Source organism: Podarcis vaucheri, assembly GCF_965113315.1.
Source record: "Podarcis vaucheri genome assembly, chromosome: Z".
Lineage (NCBI taxonomy): Eukaryota > Metazoa > Chordata > Lepidosauria > Squamata > Lacertidae > Podarcis > Podarcis vaucheri.
This window is the reverse complement of record NC_138758.1, coordinates 37,548,858-37,563,384: the sequence shown is the minus strand read 5'-3', so window position 1 is coordinate 37,563,384 and position 14,527 is coordinate 37,548,858. Positions and strand designations below refer to the sequence as shown.

General features: G+C 48.9%; 1 protein-coding gene across 5 annotated transcripts in view; it reads left to right on the top strand.

The window, feature by feature from the left end:
- Nucleotides 1-14,527, top strand: part of RALGDS (ral guanine nucleotide dissociation stimulator) — a 93,305-nt gene that overhangs the window by 71,678 nt on the left and 7,100 nt on the right. For all 5 annotated transcript variants that reach the window (XM_082207819.1, XM_082207816.1, XM_082207818.1 and 2 more), the window contains exons 2-13: nucleotides 526-636; nucleotides 1,579-1,772; nucleotides 2,759-2,833; nucleotides 3,516-3,709; nucleotides 4,543-4,664; nucleotides 5,459-5,674; nucleotides 6,476-6,579; nucleotides 7,367-7,451; nucleotides 10,790-10,867; nucleotides 11,732-11,818; nucleotides 12,660-12,692; nucleotides 13,213-13,334. In XM_082207819.1, the coding sequence (XP_082063945.1) occupies nucleotides 526-636; nucleotides 1,579-1,772; nucleotides 2,759-2,833; nucleotides 3,516-3,709; nucleotides 4,543-4,664; nucleotides 5,459-5,674; nucleotides 6,476-6,579; nucleotides 7,367-7,451; nucleotides 10,790-10,867; nucleotides 11,732-11,818; nucleotides 12,660-12,692; nucleotides 13,213-13,334 (1,421 nt within the window). The remainder of the gene's footprint in view (nucleotides 1-525; nucleotides 637-1,578; nucleotides 1,773-2,758; nucleotides 2,834-3,515; nucleotides 3,710-4,542; nucleotides 4,665-5,458; nucleotides 5,675-6,475; nucleotides 6,580-7,366; nucleotides 7,452-10,789; nucleotides 10,868-11,731; nucleotides 11,819-12,659; nucleotides 12,693-13,212; nucleotides 13,335-14,527) is intronic.

Below are 14,527 nucleotides of genomic sequence, written 5' to 3'. Positions count from 1 at the left end.
CCTACCACAGTTTTCTTAGATTTCCAAATGTTCTCCCTATCCTCCCCCCCAGCTCTGTCCTGGTTTGAGATTCAATGGCAGTGAATAGATTTAAAACTTTTTAAAATGTGGGCGTGTCAAAAGCCACAGCCCCCAAACTGCAGGATTTTTTGGGCAGTATTTCAAAATAAGGGACATCTACCATGTTCTGTGGAGCTCTTGTGATCTGGACGTTCTCTTGAAATATGGCCGCCTTTTGGCTGGGGAGCCTTGAGATGGAGAAAACAGCTAATCCAGGCATAGGCAAACTCTGGCCCTCCAGATGTTTGGGACTACAATTCCCATCATCCCTAGCTAACAAGACCAGTGGTCAGGGATGATGGGAATTGTAGTCCCAAACATCTGGAGGGCCAGAGTTTGCCTGTGCCTGAGCTAATCCCTTTTGGGCTGCCATTTTGTACCCATGAAGCTGACAAAAACAGTGCATATGTTTTACTTACTAGGTCCACTTGCCCATCTCTTTCTGTTTCTTTGATCCCTTTGCAGAGCTCCACTCAGGAGATCGGAGAAGAGGTGGAAGATGGCGTGATCTATAGCATTTCGCTCCGGAAAGTCCAGCTCCACCACACAGCCAACAAGGGGCAGCGATGGCTGGGGGTAAGTGAAGGCTTCCATCCTTTCGCAAGAACAGACAGGGCACTGTGGCCCAAAGTGACTTTTTTATGAGCTTGCAGGTCACTAGTTGTGATGTCACCTCAGAACCTGTGCAACTTTCTGTCTCTGGTGTGGAGGCAACTAAAGTCGCCAGCCTTACAGGGCTGTTCTGAGTGTTTGACCAGTGGAACAGGGCTGTCCTTTGCTAGAGGCATGTAAGCAGAGGCCTTGCCTCTCAGATAATACATGGAAGTTGGACCTGATATGCACTTACTCCTAGTGATGTTACCCGGTGCAACATTTGGAGGGGTAATGTGTCCCCCCCCCCACACCATCACAGCTCAATAATAATAATAATAATTTTTTATTTATACCCCGCCCTCCCCAGCCAAGACCAGGCTCAGGGCGGCTAACAACCAATAATAAAAACAAGTTGATTAAAATACAATTTAAAAAGATTAAAATACAACATTAAAACATTAGGATGCAGCCTCTTCACAGGAGGAGAAAGGAAAAAGAAAGAGGAGGAGGGAATCAAACTGAATCTAAGCCAAAGGCCAGGTGGAACAACTCTGTCTTACAGGCCCTGCGGAAAGAAATTAGATCCTGCAGGGCCCTGGTCTCATGAGGCAGAGCGTTCCACCAGGCCGGAGCCAGTGTTGAAAAGGCCCTGGTTCTGGTTGAGGCTAATCTAACTTCCTTAGGGCCCGGGACCTCTAGGGTGTTGCTATATATGGACCTTAAGGTCCTCCGTGGGGCATACTGGGAGAGGCGGTCCCGTAGGTACGAGGGTCCTAGGCCGTGAAGGGCTTTAAAGGTCAAAACCAGCACCTTAAATCTGACCCTGTACTCCACCGGGTGCCAGTGCAGCTGGAAAAGCACTAGAACGGCTTCCACAACTCCCCTTGAAGCAGCGGCTCATGTAATTCTCTGTCCCTTTCACAGTTTGAGAACGAGTCGGCCTTAAACCTGTACGAGACTTGTAAGGTGCGGACCATCAAAGCCGGGACCCTGGAGAAGCTGGTGCAATACCTCGTCTCTGCATTCAAAGGCAATGATTCCACCTACGTCACCATCTTCCTCTGTACATACCGTGCCTTTGCCACAACCAAGCAGGTCCTGGACCTCCTTCTGAACAGGTAATCTTCTGCGTTCTCTCTCCTTGTGGGGCTCCGTGGGGTAAGACACCAGTTCCTGAGTCCAAACTGCTGTTGGGAAGAGCAGTCAGTGGTGTAGCATGGTAGTCGCTGTGGACTCCTCCAGATACCTGAAAGATCTCCTCCTCTACTACAGTATGGCATAGTGGTTAGAGTGTCAGCCTAGGGCTTTGGGGAGTCCAAATTCCTATGGAGTCATGAAGCTCAATGGAGTGGCCTTGGGCCAGTCACTCACTCTCAGCCCAACCTACCTTGCAGGGGTGTTGTGAGGTAAAATAGGAAGGTGGTTGTACCATGTACACCACCTTGTGCTTCTTGGAGGAAATTGTGAGTTATAAATGCAGTAATAGTAATAACCAGCCAATCACTGCATTCTGCAGGAGAAGGCATTCTGCAGATGCCATCCTACCAGAAGGCCTGTCCATCAAAATTAGGCCGTTAGTGGGGTGACACTGCGCCTTTGGAACCCCATTTCATTGCACATCAGACAAGTGCCTTCCCTACTTTCTTTTCAGCACCTGCTGATGATGAAAGCCTTCCAAAATCTTGAACCCCACTGGATTGATTTTTATGGATGAGCCATGGTTTTAAACCATTTTTATATTCATAATTGCTTTTTTGGTAAATCACTTCCGGATGAGGAGGAGCAATTCACTGGTGAAATAAACAGTGATTGATAAAAATGGCAGTTATTACCTCAGAAAGGTTATTCTGAAAGCCCTGTACAAAATCTACCACGGATGAGGATGAGAATCTTTATTCTTTTTTTACCCAGTGCAATGTTGTTTTATTCTAAATGGCTTTGTGAGACAGCTCATGGGGGGTGATTCATAAATGAAATGAAACGATAATACAATTTCCATCATGCCTGACCATGCTGGTAGTCGGAACTGTTTTGGGGGCAAGTAATCCCTGAAACGCATGTGTGGGCATCACAAAGCTTTGATTGGCTTTCCCTGGTCCTCTAGATATGGCAAACTGCACCTCCAGGTCAACGGAGACCACCCCAGGCATGCAGTGGACGAGAGGCTGGAGCTGAAAAAGTAAGTGTCTGGCCTGTGAGTGATGGCACAGGGGGTAATCAAGGTAGTACTCCCCAGACGTCATTGGACCTCAACTCCCATCATTCCTTCACCGTTGAACAAACTAGTAGGGGCTGATGGGAGTTGTAGTCCAACAACACCTGGAGGCTACCGTCTTAGATACCTTAGCAGGGATGGAGTGCTGGGCAACTTCCTCAGATTTCTAACCAGCATGGCAATATTTTGTGTGCGTGCAAGAGAGACACAGTAAAAGATTCAGAAGTGGTTTACCCCAGGACAGGGGTGAGGAACCCTTCTTCAGCCTGGATTCTGTGCATGGAAGTAGGGGTGAGGGATTGGATCCAGCCAGAGGGCCACAGATCCTCAACTTCCCATGCCCCCCCTCCCGCTGGGGCTGCCCATCTGTCAGTCACCTGATATCACCCCGATGTCAGATGCCCATGTGGACGATCAGCGACCATTGCCTCCTTTGGCTCAGCTGCCTCCGTACCTGGGGTGTCACATACATAAGGCATGGGACTTAGTCAAAAGGGGTGGAGCAATTAGGTCCATGGGCCGGAGGATCCCCACCCCTCAAGGTCAACCCCCCCCCCCTTTTTGGGTGCAATGCAACCCTCTGAAATGCCCATTGGCCTGGCTTGTGGAGGAAGCCCAACTTCTTATTCTTCCTCCTCCTCCTCAGCACCATCTCGTCCATCCTGGGTGCCTGGCTGGATCAGTACTCCGAAGACTTCCGCAAGCCTCCGGACTACGCCTGCCTGAAGCAGCTGATAATTTATGTGCGGCTCAACATCCCAGGCTCAGACCTGGAGCGGAGAGCCCGCATCCTCTTCACGCAGTTCCAGCAGCAGGAGCGGGCCGAGGTGGAGGCGGAAGGTGAGCAGGGCTTCTCTCTCTCTCTCTTTCTCTCTCTCAGCTTAGTCTACCTCACAGGGTTGTTGTGGAGATAAGATAGCAAGCAGGAATGGGTGGGGCAGCCTGCCTGAGCTCCATAGGCAAGAAAGGCCAGGTTAAGATTAAGCAGCTGCATTCCAGTGCATTGGCCGGTCGTTCCACATACCCCAGGGCCGCTAACTCTGACTGGCAGCAGCTCTGCTAGGTCACAGGCAGGCAGAGAGGATTCTCCCCCACCACCACCACCCGCAACTCCATTTATCTGGATATCCCGAGGACTGGACTTGGAGCCTTGCAGATGCAAGACTTTTGCCCTACAGCTGAGCGATGGCCCCCTTCCATCATACAGGCCAAACTTCACTAATCTGGTGCCCTCCAGAGATTTTGGACTACAGCTACAGTCCAAAATGGCCATTGGTGGGTGGGGTGGGTGGGACATGTGCAGGCAACCCTTGATTTGTGCAGGGGTTGCATTCCAGGACATCATGGAGCACACATAAGCTTGTTATGCCCCCATTGTGTCTGGTCCAAAAATGGCCTTTGCATGCATAGTCACATGTTCTTTGAACACATACAAAATCAGGGGTGCCTATAGTCTCTAGTCTGACTGGCAGCAGCTGCCTCCAGGCCTTCAGCTTTGGAGATGGTCTCAGCCTGACTCCACGAGACCCTTTTAGCTGGAGATGCCAAGGATTGAATTCTTCCTGCGAAGGGTGTTCTCTGCCACTTCCTTTTATAGCCCCTCTGATCTGTGCTTAGATTGGCCTTCCTGCCAGTTGCTCCGTGCCTTGACTCTGTCCCCTTGTCTCTCCCAGCTGTGGACCATGCCAGCTGCACCCTGCGGCTAGAAGAGGAGAATGGGCTAGGAGAAGGCAAGCTAGATTTCCTCTCTTTCTCGCCAGAGATGGTGGCCGAACAATTCACACTAATGGATGCCGTGAGTGTCTGATTCAGCCCGGGCGTGCTTTCTGTGACAATCCCCACCCCCACCCGCTCTCGTACATAAGATACACCAATCTACTCTGAGTTAGATTGCTGCATGGGGCTGGCCTTGAAGACTTTTTTTGGAAACTGCAACTAACCGAGAGTTCAGCAGCCAGATTTCCCATTAGGACTTAGATGGAATGAGCATATGACATGGATGCCGACCTGGCTGCATTGGCTATCAGTTTCTTCCAGTTTCAATTCAGTTTTGGCTCATAAAGCCTTAGGCAACTTAGCCATGCCTCTGGGTACCAGTCGCGGGAAACCGCAGGAGGGGAGGATGCTGTTGTGCTCAGGTCACCCTTGTGGACATCTGGCTAGTCGCTGTGCAAAAAAGATGCTAGACAAGATGCATCCAGCAGGATGTTCTGATGTGCTTATGTTCCTCCTCCTCCAAAACCCTTGGAAAGGGCATTAAATTTCTAAATACAGTCATACTTCAGGTTACAGACGCTTCAGGTTGTGCATTTTCTGGTTGCACACCGTGCCGAACCTGGAAGTACTGGAACAGGTTACTGCCGGGTTTCGGCGCATGCACAGACCCACTAAATCACGCTTTGTGCATGCACAGAAGCGCCGAATCGCAACCCACACATGCGCAGACGTGGCGCTGCAGGTTGCGAACATGCCTCCTGCACGGATCACGTTCGCAACCCGAGCCTCCACTGTAAATGAATGACAACTTGCCCTCTTCAAGCCACCATCCTTGCTTTTCCTGATCCTTGTCTTAATGCCTCTCTGTTGCAGGAGCTTTTCAAAAAGGTGGTTCCCTATCACTGCCTTGGCTGCATCTGGTCCCAGCGGGACAAGAAAGGCAAGGAGCACTTGGCCCCCACCATCCGGGCGACCGTCTCCCAGTTTAACCGTGTCACCAACTGCATCATTTCAACTTGCCTTGGGGACCGGGCCCTGAAGCCACAGCAAAGAGCCAAGGTGGTGGACCACTGGATTCAAGTAGCTCGGGTAGGTTGCTTGGCTGTAGACCCCTCCAAAAAAACAAATAAATAGTATTGTGGTTTGAGATGGGACTCAATCCAAAGTATGTTTTGGAATGGGGCATTTCAAGAACATGGGTGGTTGTTGTTTTTTTGGGGGGTGTTTCTTTTCAATCAAGTTTCTAGCCCTCACCACAGAAGACAGTGACTGCCACCAACTTGGGTGGCTTTAAAAGAGGATTAGGCAGGTTCGTGGAGGAGAAGGGCTACCAACAGCTACTAGCCTCAATGGCTGTGCTCTGCTTCCACTGCCAAGAGGGAGGATGCCTCTGAACTCCAGTTGCTGGGGATCACAAGCAAGTCCTGCTCTTAGGCTTCTCAACAGGGTACCTAGTTGGCCAGTGTGAGAACAGGATGCTGGACCAGTGGCCTGATCCACAAGGCTCTGCTTACATTTTTACGTTCTTCGCTACTAACACTGCTGTTAAGTGCAGCAAAACTCAACATAGGCAACAAGTTTTTAGTTTGTTGCTTACCTGTAACCGGGGAGTTTTAATTTGCATTTCCTTTTGACTGCAACATTTGGGTCACCTAAATGCAAATATCTCTCTCTCCCCCCCCCCACACAAACACACATATGTATATGTATATGCCACAGAACTTAATCCATTCCAGGAAATTAAGATAGCAGTTCAAATGCTGGGCAGAGGATCCAGGAAACAACTGCCTAACCCTTAACGCACAATAAGGGTTTTTTTTAACCTCTGCGTGTGCATCTCCTCTTTCTAGCTCATTCTAGCACCCAATGTTTTTCCTTGTGCTCCTCCAGGAATGCCGGATCCTAAAGAATTTCTCTTCCCTCCGGGCCATTCTCTCTGCCCTGCAATGCAACGCTGTTCACAGGTTGAAGAAGACATGGGATGAGGTCTCCCGGTGAGTAGGGTATGAAGGAAGAATTTGGGTGCAGGGGGATAAAGTGCATGCACTGCAGATCCCTCTTGGGTGTCAGCACCACCAAGTCTTCCATCTCAGATCTTGCCTCTGCTACACATTCACTGGGCGGTTGCAGGCAAGGCAACTGTTATTTCAAACTCATACCTGCAGCAAAGGGATAATAGCATTGGCTTGCTGCACAGTGTGATTGCTGTTGTAAGGATTTCTGAAATCCATGCATATCGAAGTGCTTCCTGTGAAGCATCTTGAAGCAAATCCACAATACGGTGGTGTCTATAAAAAACAGTGACATGGGAAATATAGGAGGCTGTCTGATACTGAGTTGGAACATAGATCCATCTAGTTCAGTGTTGTCTACTCTACACTGACTGGCAGCAGCTCTCTGGAGTGTCACATTAGGGTTCTTTCCCAGCCCTACTTGGAGATGCCATTGGGGGTTGAACCTGGGACTTTCTGCATGCAGAGCAGGTGCTCTGTAACTGAGCTATGGCCCTTCCTGTAATTGACTAGAGCAATCATGGACTTGTGAAATTGTGGAGTTGGAAGGGACCCCAAAGGTCATCTAGACCAACCCGCTGCAATGCAGTATTGTGTTATGTAAAACTGATTTAAAACATTACGTGTATAGAATACAGTTAAAGCAATGGCATATGTAAAAATGTTTTCGAAACCAATATAGATACCAAGTGGGATAGAAACCTCCAGCTTAGAAGACTTGTTAAAAGCAGTACGTTGTTTTAGTGATACCCTTGTTCCCTCTTGACAGAGAAAGCTTCCGCACTTTCCACGAGCTGTCAGAAATCTTCTCAGACGAGAACAACCATTCCTTGAGTCGGGAGCTTCTCATTAAGGTAAGATGCCTGCTTTTAAAATACAGTGGTACCTCTGGTTACAGATGCTTCAGGTTACAGACTCCGCTAACCCAGAAATAGTACCTTGGGTTAAGAACTTTACCTCAGGATGAGAACAGAAATCGTGTAACGGCAGCGGAAGGCCCCATTAGCTAAAGTGGTGCCTCAGGTTAAGAACAGTTTCAGGTTAAGAACAGACCTCCAGAACGAATTAAGTTCTTAACCTGAGGTACCACTGTACCTGCTAATAATAAAAAGTAAAGAAATCTGCAAGACACATGTGCTTGATCGGTTTGGTCCCACTGATGCTTGAAAGCTTTATTTCATTTGCCCTGGGCAGGAATGTTGTGAAGTGACCGATTGATGAGAACTGTTACCCATTTTGGGGTGAAGCCAGGTGGAAGATTTTATTGGGTGACAGGCATTCAGGCATTTGGAATATGCTTTTCTTTGCTGGGGGTGTGCAAGAAATAATGTCTACAGCTTTACCCTAAAATCCTCCTATGTGCAGCACTGATTGGTCAGTGTCCGTGATGTTGGCATTTGGCTGTTTGCTTTATACATGCTTTGTCATGGAAGTTGCTAAGTGAGACTCCTACCCTCTTTCCATTACTTATGTCCTTACCTTTGGAGATGTTTTAGTCTGGCAACCACACCTCAGGGGTTTTTTCCTCCACTAATTAATGGATTAAATACAAAGCAGCTGTATTCTGCAAAGACACAGCAAAGTTGTCTCTTAGAGGATCTGAAAGGGTTTTTCTAAAGGGGTAGGCCGAAAATCACCACTCACTTCTGTGGTCCATTTATCCTCCATGAAAGTGGAGTGGTTGTGTGATTTCTCCTCTCTCTCTGGCCAGCTTGGAGATAGGTCACAAGCAATGGCGTAACTAGCCGCTCGGGTGTCCGGGGTGGCGCACACACCCTGCACCTGGGGGGCGGGGCGAGCCAGGGCAGGGCGCACTGCACAAAGCCTCCCCGCTGCCTCCCGCTCAGCTGTAGGGCGGCTGGGGGAGAGGTGGTGGACAGACGCAAGCCCCACACTACTGTTTCAGGCAGCGCAGAGCCTGCAGATGCCCAAGCCACCACGTCACTCCCAGGAGAGACACATGGCTTGGGCACGCTTTAGGCCCCGCTGTAAGTGTGCCGGCCCCCGCAGTGTGGCGCCCAGTGCCAGCCACATTTAGTTGTGTTTGTTGACTGAACTAAAAAGTTTTGTGAGCCCAATTTTTATTTATTTATTTTAAAAACTCATATTTTGCCATTTTGTCACACACACCCCAGTGATGACACCCGGGGCGGCCCGCACCCACCGTACCCCCCCCTTCCTACGCCACTGGTCACAAGGTAGATGAGGATTTCTTGGGAGAAATCCCTGGGTTGTTTGAAGTAGATTAGCAAAGATATCAGATAAAAAGACAGTTGTCTAAAAAGATTAGCAAAGATATCTTGAGTGTCTCAGACTAGGGCCTGGGAGACCAGGGTTCAAATCCTCCCCACTCAGTCACGAAGCAACCTGAGTGTGACCTTGGGCAAGCTTCAAGGAATAACTCTCAGTAAATAATGGATGGCTTTTAACTCCCCGGCATAATGCTCAGCAAAACAGTTATCTTAAAAACTCACAATAACTTGGGGCGAACGAATCAGGATGAAGGCTTAAGAAACAGGATGTCTGGAAGTGACCTGAGAACCAGAAACCTTTTGTTGATCTACTGTAAATCCTGAGAGAGATCTTCCCATCCCCCTCTTCTGCTAGGGAATGGGTCATGCCTCCTTTAATGCTGTTGCGGCAAACCGGGCAGAGACAGCTGTTTTTAGATTCTTCTCTGCTTGGCTTGGGCACCTCCTGGACTCAGCAGCTAAGGAGTTCCCTGTGAGGATGATGAGGGTGAGAGATAAGTACCAGGGAAGAGAATATCATAGAGTCCACAAGAGTCTTCTAGTCCAGCCCCTGCAATGCAGCAATCTTTTGCGCAATGTGCAGCTCGGACCCGTGATCCTCAGATTAAGAGTTATCATCTGGTTCTCTACTGATTGAGTCATTCCAGAGGGATTCCCTCTTCTTATCAGCAAACTGCAATCAAAGCTTTCCCAGAATTACTGCTCATCCATCTAAGCAATGGGTGGGGTTTGCGACCCGGACCCTGGGTGACACCCCACCTTGTAGTCAGTTTTTAAATGCTCTCCTGCTTCCATGATTCCATTAAACCAGGATTCCTGCAGTTGATCCAGGCTTTTCTTGCACAGAGTTTCTGCAGAGTGTAGATCATAATCTGGCCTCTACTGATCATTTGCTCTGATTTAATGGTGGTGTGCTTACACAAAAGTGAGCATTAATCTGCTTGCACTGTGCGACTACACATCTCAGAATCATAGAATTTTAGAGCTTAAAGGGTCATCTAGTCATACCCCCTTTAATCAGTCGTCCACATTTTTCAAAGCATTTCCCCATCACTTCCCTAACTGCAGAAATCCTGATTCTTCAAGCCTGCAAACACTTTAATCTACTTTAAATGTGCATGAACAATACAACTGTGCATATAAAAACCATTGCATAGGAAATATAGGAGGCTGCCTGATACTGGTTGTAAGTCAGACCGTTGATCTAGCAAGCTCAGTATTTCCTACACTGACTGTCAGCAGCTCCTCAAGGGTTAAAGCAGGAAACCTTTCTACCAGGGCTGTCCAACTTTTCATACTGGGTGGACGGCAATACTATTTTGACATGGGGGTACCTAGGCCAAAATTTGATGCCCCCAGCCCTTGTGCTGCCTTCTCCAAACCAGCACCTTGCTTACCTAGCTTTGGGAAGGCAGTGCAAGGAGGTTTTTTTTGGGGGGGGAGTGTTAAATGTTGCCAAGGGTTTCCAGAAAAGGTTTTGAGGTCCACCTGTGGCCCTTGGCTGTACATTGGGCCACACTAGCCCTACCTGGAAATACCATTGGTGATTGAACCTAATGCACCCACAGCATATGCTGTAGCACTGAGCTGTGGCCCTTCCCTTAAAAACGAACTAAGATTCTAGTCCTCGTGGTTCTGAATAAGAGGTTGAAATAAATAAGAAGCTGTCTTCTACTGAGTCAGATCCTCATTATACGGAGCCAAATTCTCAGTCCATCTTGCTCACTATTGTCTACACTGACTGGCAGCAGTTCTTCAGGGTCTCAGGCGGGGGGGGGCATAGTCTTTTCCAGGGCTACCTGGAGATGCCACCAGGGACTGAACTGTGGCCCTCCTGCCACTCTTGTTTATTGATGATTACTGCAGTCATCTCGAAAGAAAGCTGTACACCCAGACTCTCATATTAATGGTTCCCTGTCTCTCTTTCCTTGGCAATGCAGGAGGGGACCTCCAAGTTCGCCACCCTAGAGATTAACCCAAAGAGGGCTCAGAAACGGCAGCAGCAGCAGCGGGAGATGGTGAGTCGGATATGGGGTTTTATAGGACTTTTTACCAGAGAGGCTGTGTGGTTTAGTGGTTAGGGTGCCAGGCCAGGCTAGGACTTGGGAGGTCAGGATTCAAATCCTCACTGGAAGCTCACTGCGTAGCCTCAGGCCAGCCTAACCCACCTCACAGGGTTGTTGTGTGGGTAGAACAGGAAGAGAACTATGTATGCCACCTTTAGCTCCTTGGAGGAAAGATGGGATATAAATGCAATAAAGAAATGCCAAGCCAGATTCATAAGTCTGTGCTATTTGGAGATATCAGCAGAATTTCAGATTCTTGGTTAGAGAAATAGGTTTTTCGTTTCACCTTCTCCCTTGATCCTTCTAAGCCAGGGGTAAGGAACCTCTGTGGCCCTCCAGGACTCAAACTCCCATCAGCCCTTGCTGCTAGCACTGGCCAATAATTGGGAATGATGGGAGTTGTAGTCCAGCAATGTCTGGAGGGCTAGAGGCCTGCTGATCTAAGTTGCAGCATTCCTTTCTGCTAGCAAAAGATGGAAGGCTGCCCCTATAGTGAGAGTGGAGGGAATACCTCTTCCGAGATCAAGCCCGGGGGGGACCTTGGGTGCACTCCATATTTTGTGGAACCTTTGGTCCTGATGTGTGGTGGTGGAAATCCTCTTTATTACAGGCGGGGAAGCTTTGGCCCTCCAGACACGGCTGAACTACATTTCCCATCAGCCCCTGCAAGCATTGCCAGTGACCCAGAAACATAGGCAGTTGAAGTTCAGAGGGCCAAAGCTTCCTTATCTCTCATTTTTTAACCAACTCCCATGTTGGGACTCTCTGGACACGGTGGCTCTCTCATTGATCTTAACCCCTTGGCTCCTGTTACAGGGCGTGATGCAAGGCACCATCCCTTACCTGGGCACCTTCCTCACTGACTTAGTGATGTTGGACACAGCCATGAAGGACTACGTGGATGTAAGTATCACCAAGCCTTCCCCCCGCCCCGTTCCCTCTTTCAAGCAAACTAATCTTTCCTTTGCCACATTCCCTGTTGCGCTAATTTTTTTCCTGTAAAGAAATGGCACACCACTGCATAATGTTTCCATGATGGAACCTTATAAGGTCTCCCTAAGAGTCTCACATGAGCAGATCTTTTTACCTGTAGTCACACTGCCCCCTGGTGGGCATTTGTAGCTTCCTACAGATTTTAAAGGGGTGCCTAAATGCTTTTTTTTTTTTTTTTTTTTTGTTATTGGGAAACCATTTCAACTGCAAGCCTAAACAGCATCACCAAAATGAGAACAGCCCCTGCTCATGAGGGGCGTACAGTTGAAAATCTGAAATGCAAGTGCCGTTGAAAAATGAGTCTTGTGGTTTTTTTTCCATCATCTCTGACCGTTACACAATGCTGCCTGGGCCTGATGGGACTCCAGCAACATTTGGAGGGCCATAGGTTCCTCACCCCTGTTAAACAGAGTACAGCAAAGACTTGTGGCTCATTGGTAGGGCATCTGCTTTGCATGCAGAAGGTTCTGGGTTCAAATCCCTGACATCTCCAGGTTCATTTCATAATGCTTCTTTTTTATGAATCACATCATGCTTAGAACTCTCCCTTCTAAAAAGCAACAATCCAATGATGGTTGCAGAAAAGTACAGTTTTCTGATTAGATCCTTGAATCTGTTATTTTTGCTGCAAACTTACCTATTCTTAAAGTTTTTCCACATTTTGGATACTCAGAAATTGAACTGGTGGGCAGCTGGGGACGGGGGTGGGGCATTCGCTGGGTTTTAATGACCTGCTTTTCTTTTCTTTCAGGCTGGCCTGATCAACTTTGAGAAAAGGAGGAAGGTGAGAACTGTTGTTGTTTTTAACCAACTTTATGATGAATGGCAAACGTTTTATAGGTGGCTTTAAATTCTCAATAAAGTGCAGCAGCCGTAAACAAGGGAGAGAATAAAACCAGCATACCAAACTGAGGCTTCCAAGCACTGAGCATTTTCAATGGCCATAGAATTTCTCTATAGCTCAGTGGGGTTGGGGAACCAGAAATTGGAGGTGGGTGGGGGGATGGAATGGAGTATACTGGGAAGAGGGTATGGCTGGCTGGGGGTGGAATGGAGTATGATGGGAAAGTGGCTGGCAGGCACCCTAAACGACAGCACTCTGCCCGGTTTCATTAATACTTTTTATACGCTTTGTGACTTATCAGCCAGGTCTGATAGGAGTTGTAGTCCAGAAATTCTGGAAGGCTGTAGGTCAGGGAAGGGTGCCGTAGGACCCCTTGCAGTGATATTTCTGGGCTAGCAAGGAAGTGTATGGAGAGCCAAGTTTAACCCTGCTTTCCCCCACCCCCACTCTCCACCTGCAGGAGTTTGAAGTCATCGCCCAGATCAAACTGCTCCAGTCAGCCTGCAACAACTACAACTTCACGCAGGAAGATCGCTTTGTGGTCTGGTTCCATAGCATCGAGCGGCTCAGTGAGGCAGAGAGGTGAGCCCTCTCCTTCCCCCCTCATCTCAAATATTAAATCACGTGGGCTTCCAGTGTGCTTCCCCAGTCCAAGCAAGTACCTTTGCTGAACACTAAAGATCACAGGTGGGGAGAGGGCTCTGTGCTTACGTCCGGCTTGCAGGCTTCCCATTGGGGCATCTGGTTGGCCACTGTGAAAATGGGATGTTGGACTAGATAGGCCATTGGCCCTGATCCAGCAGGACTCTTGTGCCCTACCTCCACTGTCAGAGGTAATACCAGTTACCACAAATCACAAGTGGGGAGAGTGGCCGTTGTACTCAGTTCCTGTACTGGGGCTTCACATTGAGGCCACTGTTTGGCCTGATCCAGCACCAGTCTCTTCTTACATCCTGCTTAGTTGGGGTGCTTTCAATAGGAGGCTCCATTTACAGCTTCATCGCTGTTCCTCTTGAGGACCAGAAACTTGTCCTTTTTTTAAAAAAAGGATTACGTATCAGGTAGGGTAGGGGTGAGGGACACGGATGGCGCTGTGGATTAAACCACAGAGCCTAGGACTTAGAAGGTCGGGGGTTTGAATCCCCACGACGGGCTGAGCTCCCGTTGCTCGGTCCCTGCTCCTGCCAACCTAGCAGTTCGAAGCACATCAAAGTGCAAGTAGATAAATAGGTACCACTCCGGCGGGAAGGTAAATGGCATTTCCGTGCGCTGCTCTGGTTTGCCAGAAGCGGTTTAGTCATGCTGGCCACATGACCCGGAAGGTGTACGCCGGCTCCCTCGGCCAATAAAGCGAGATGAGCATCGCAACCCGAGTCAGCCACGACTGGACCTAATGGTCAGGGGTCCCTTTACCCTTTACCTTTAGGGTAGGGGTGAGGAACCTTTTCCAGTCAAGTGTTGTGCATGATCATTATCAACCTCCCAGGGATAGCAGGTCAGTGGTGGGCAAGGTTCCTGCTTGGCAGGGGGTTGGACTCGATGGCCCTTGTGGTCTCTTCCAACTCTATGATTCTATGATTCTAAGGCCAGAGGTGAAAGTGAGTGGAGCAACAGGTATCACTCTCACCTTTTACACTGTAGGCTATGCCCACCCCCACATCTCTCCCTGTAGGCAGGCAAGAGGCATTGCCCCCTTTCCAAGAGCAGGGCTGGTGAAAGGGTGTGGCCTGTGAACGGGTGGGCAGAGCCCAGGAAGAGAGTCTGGAGGGTCGGAC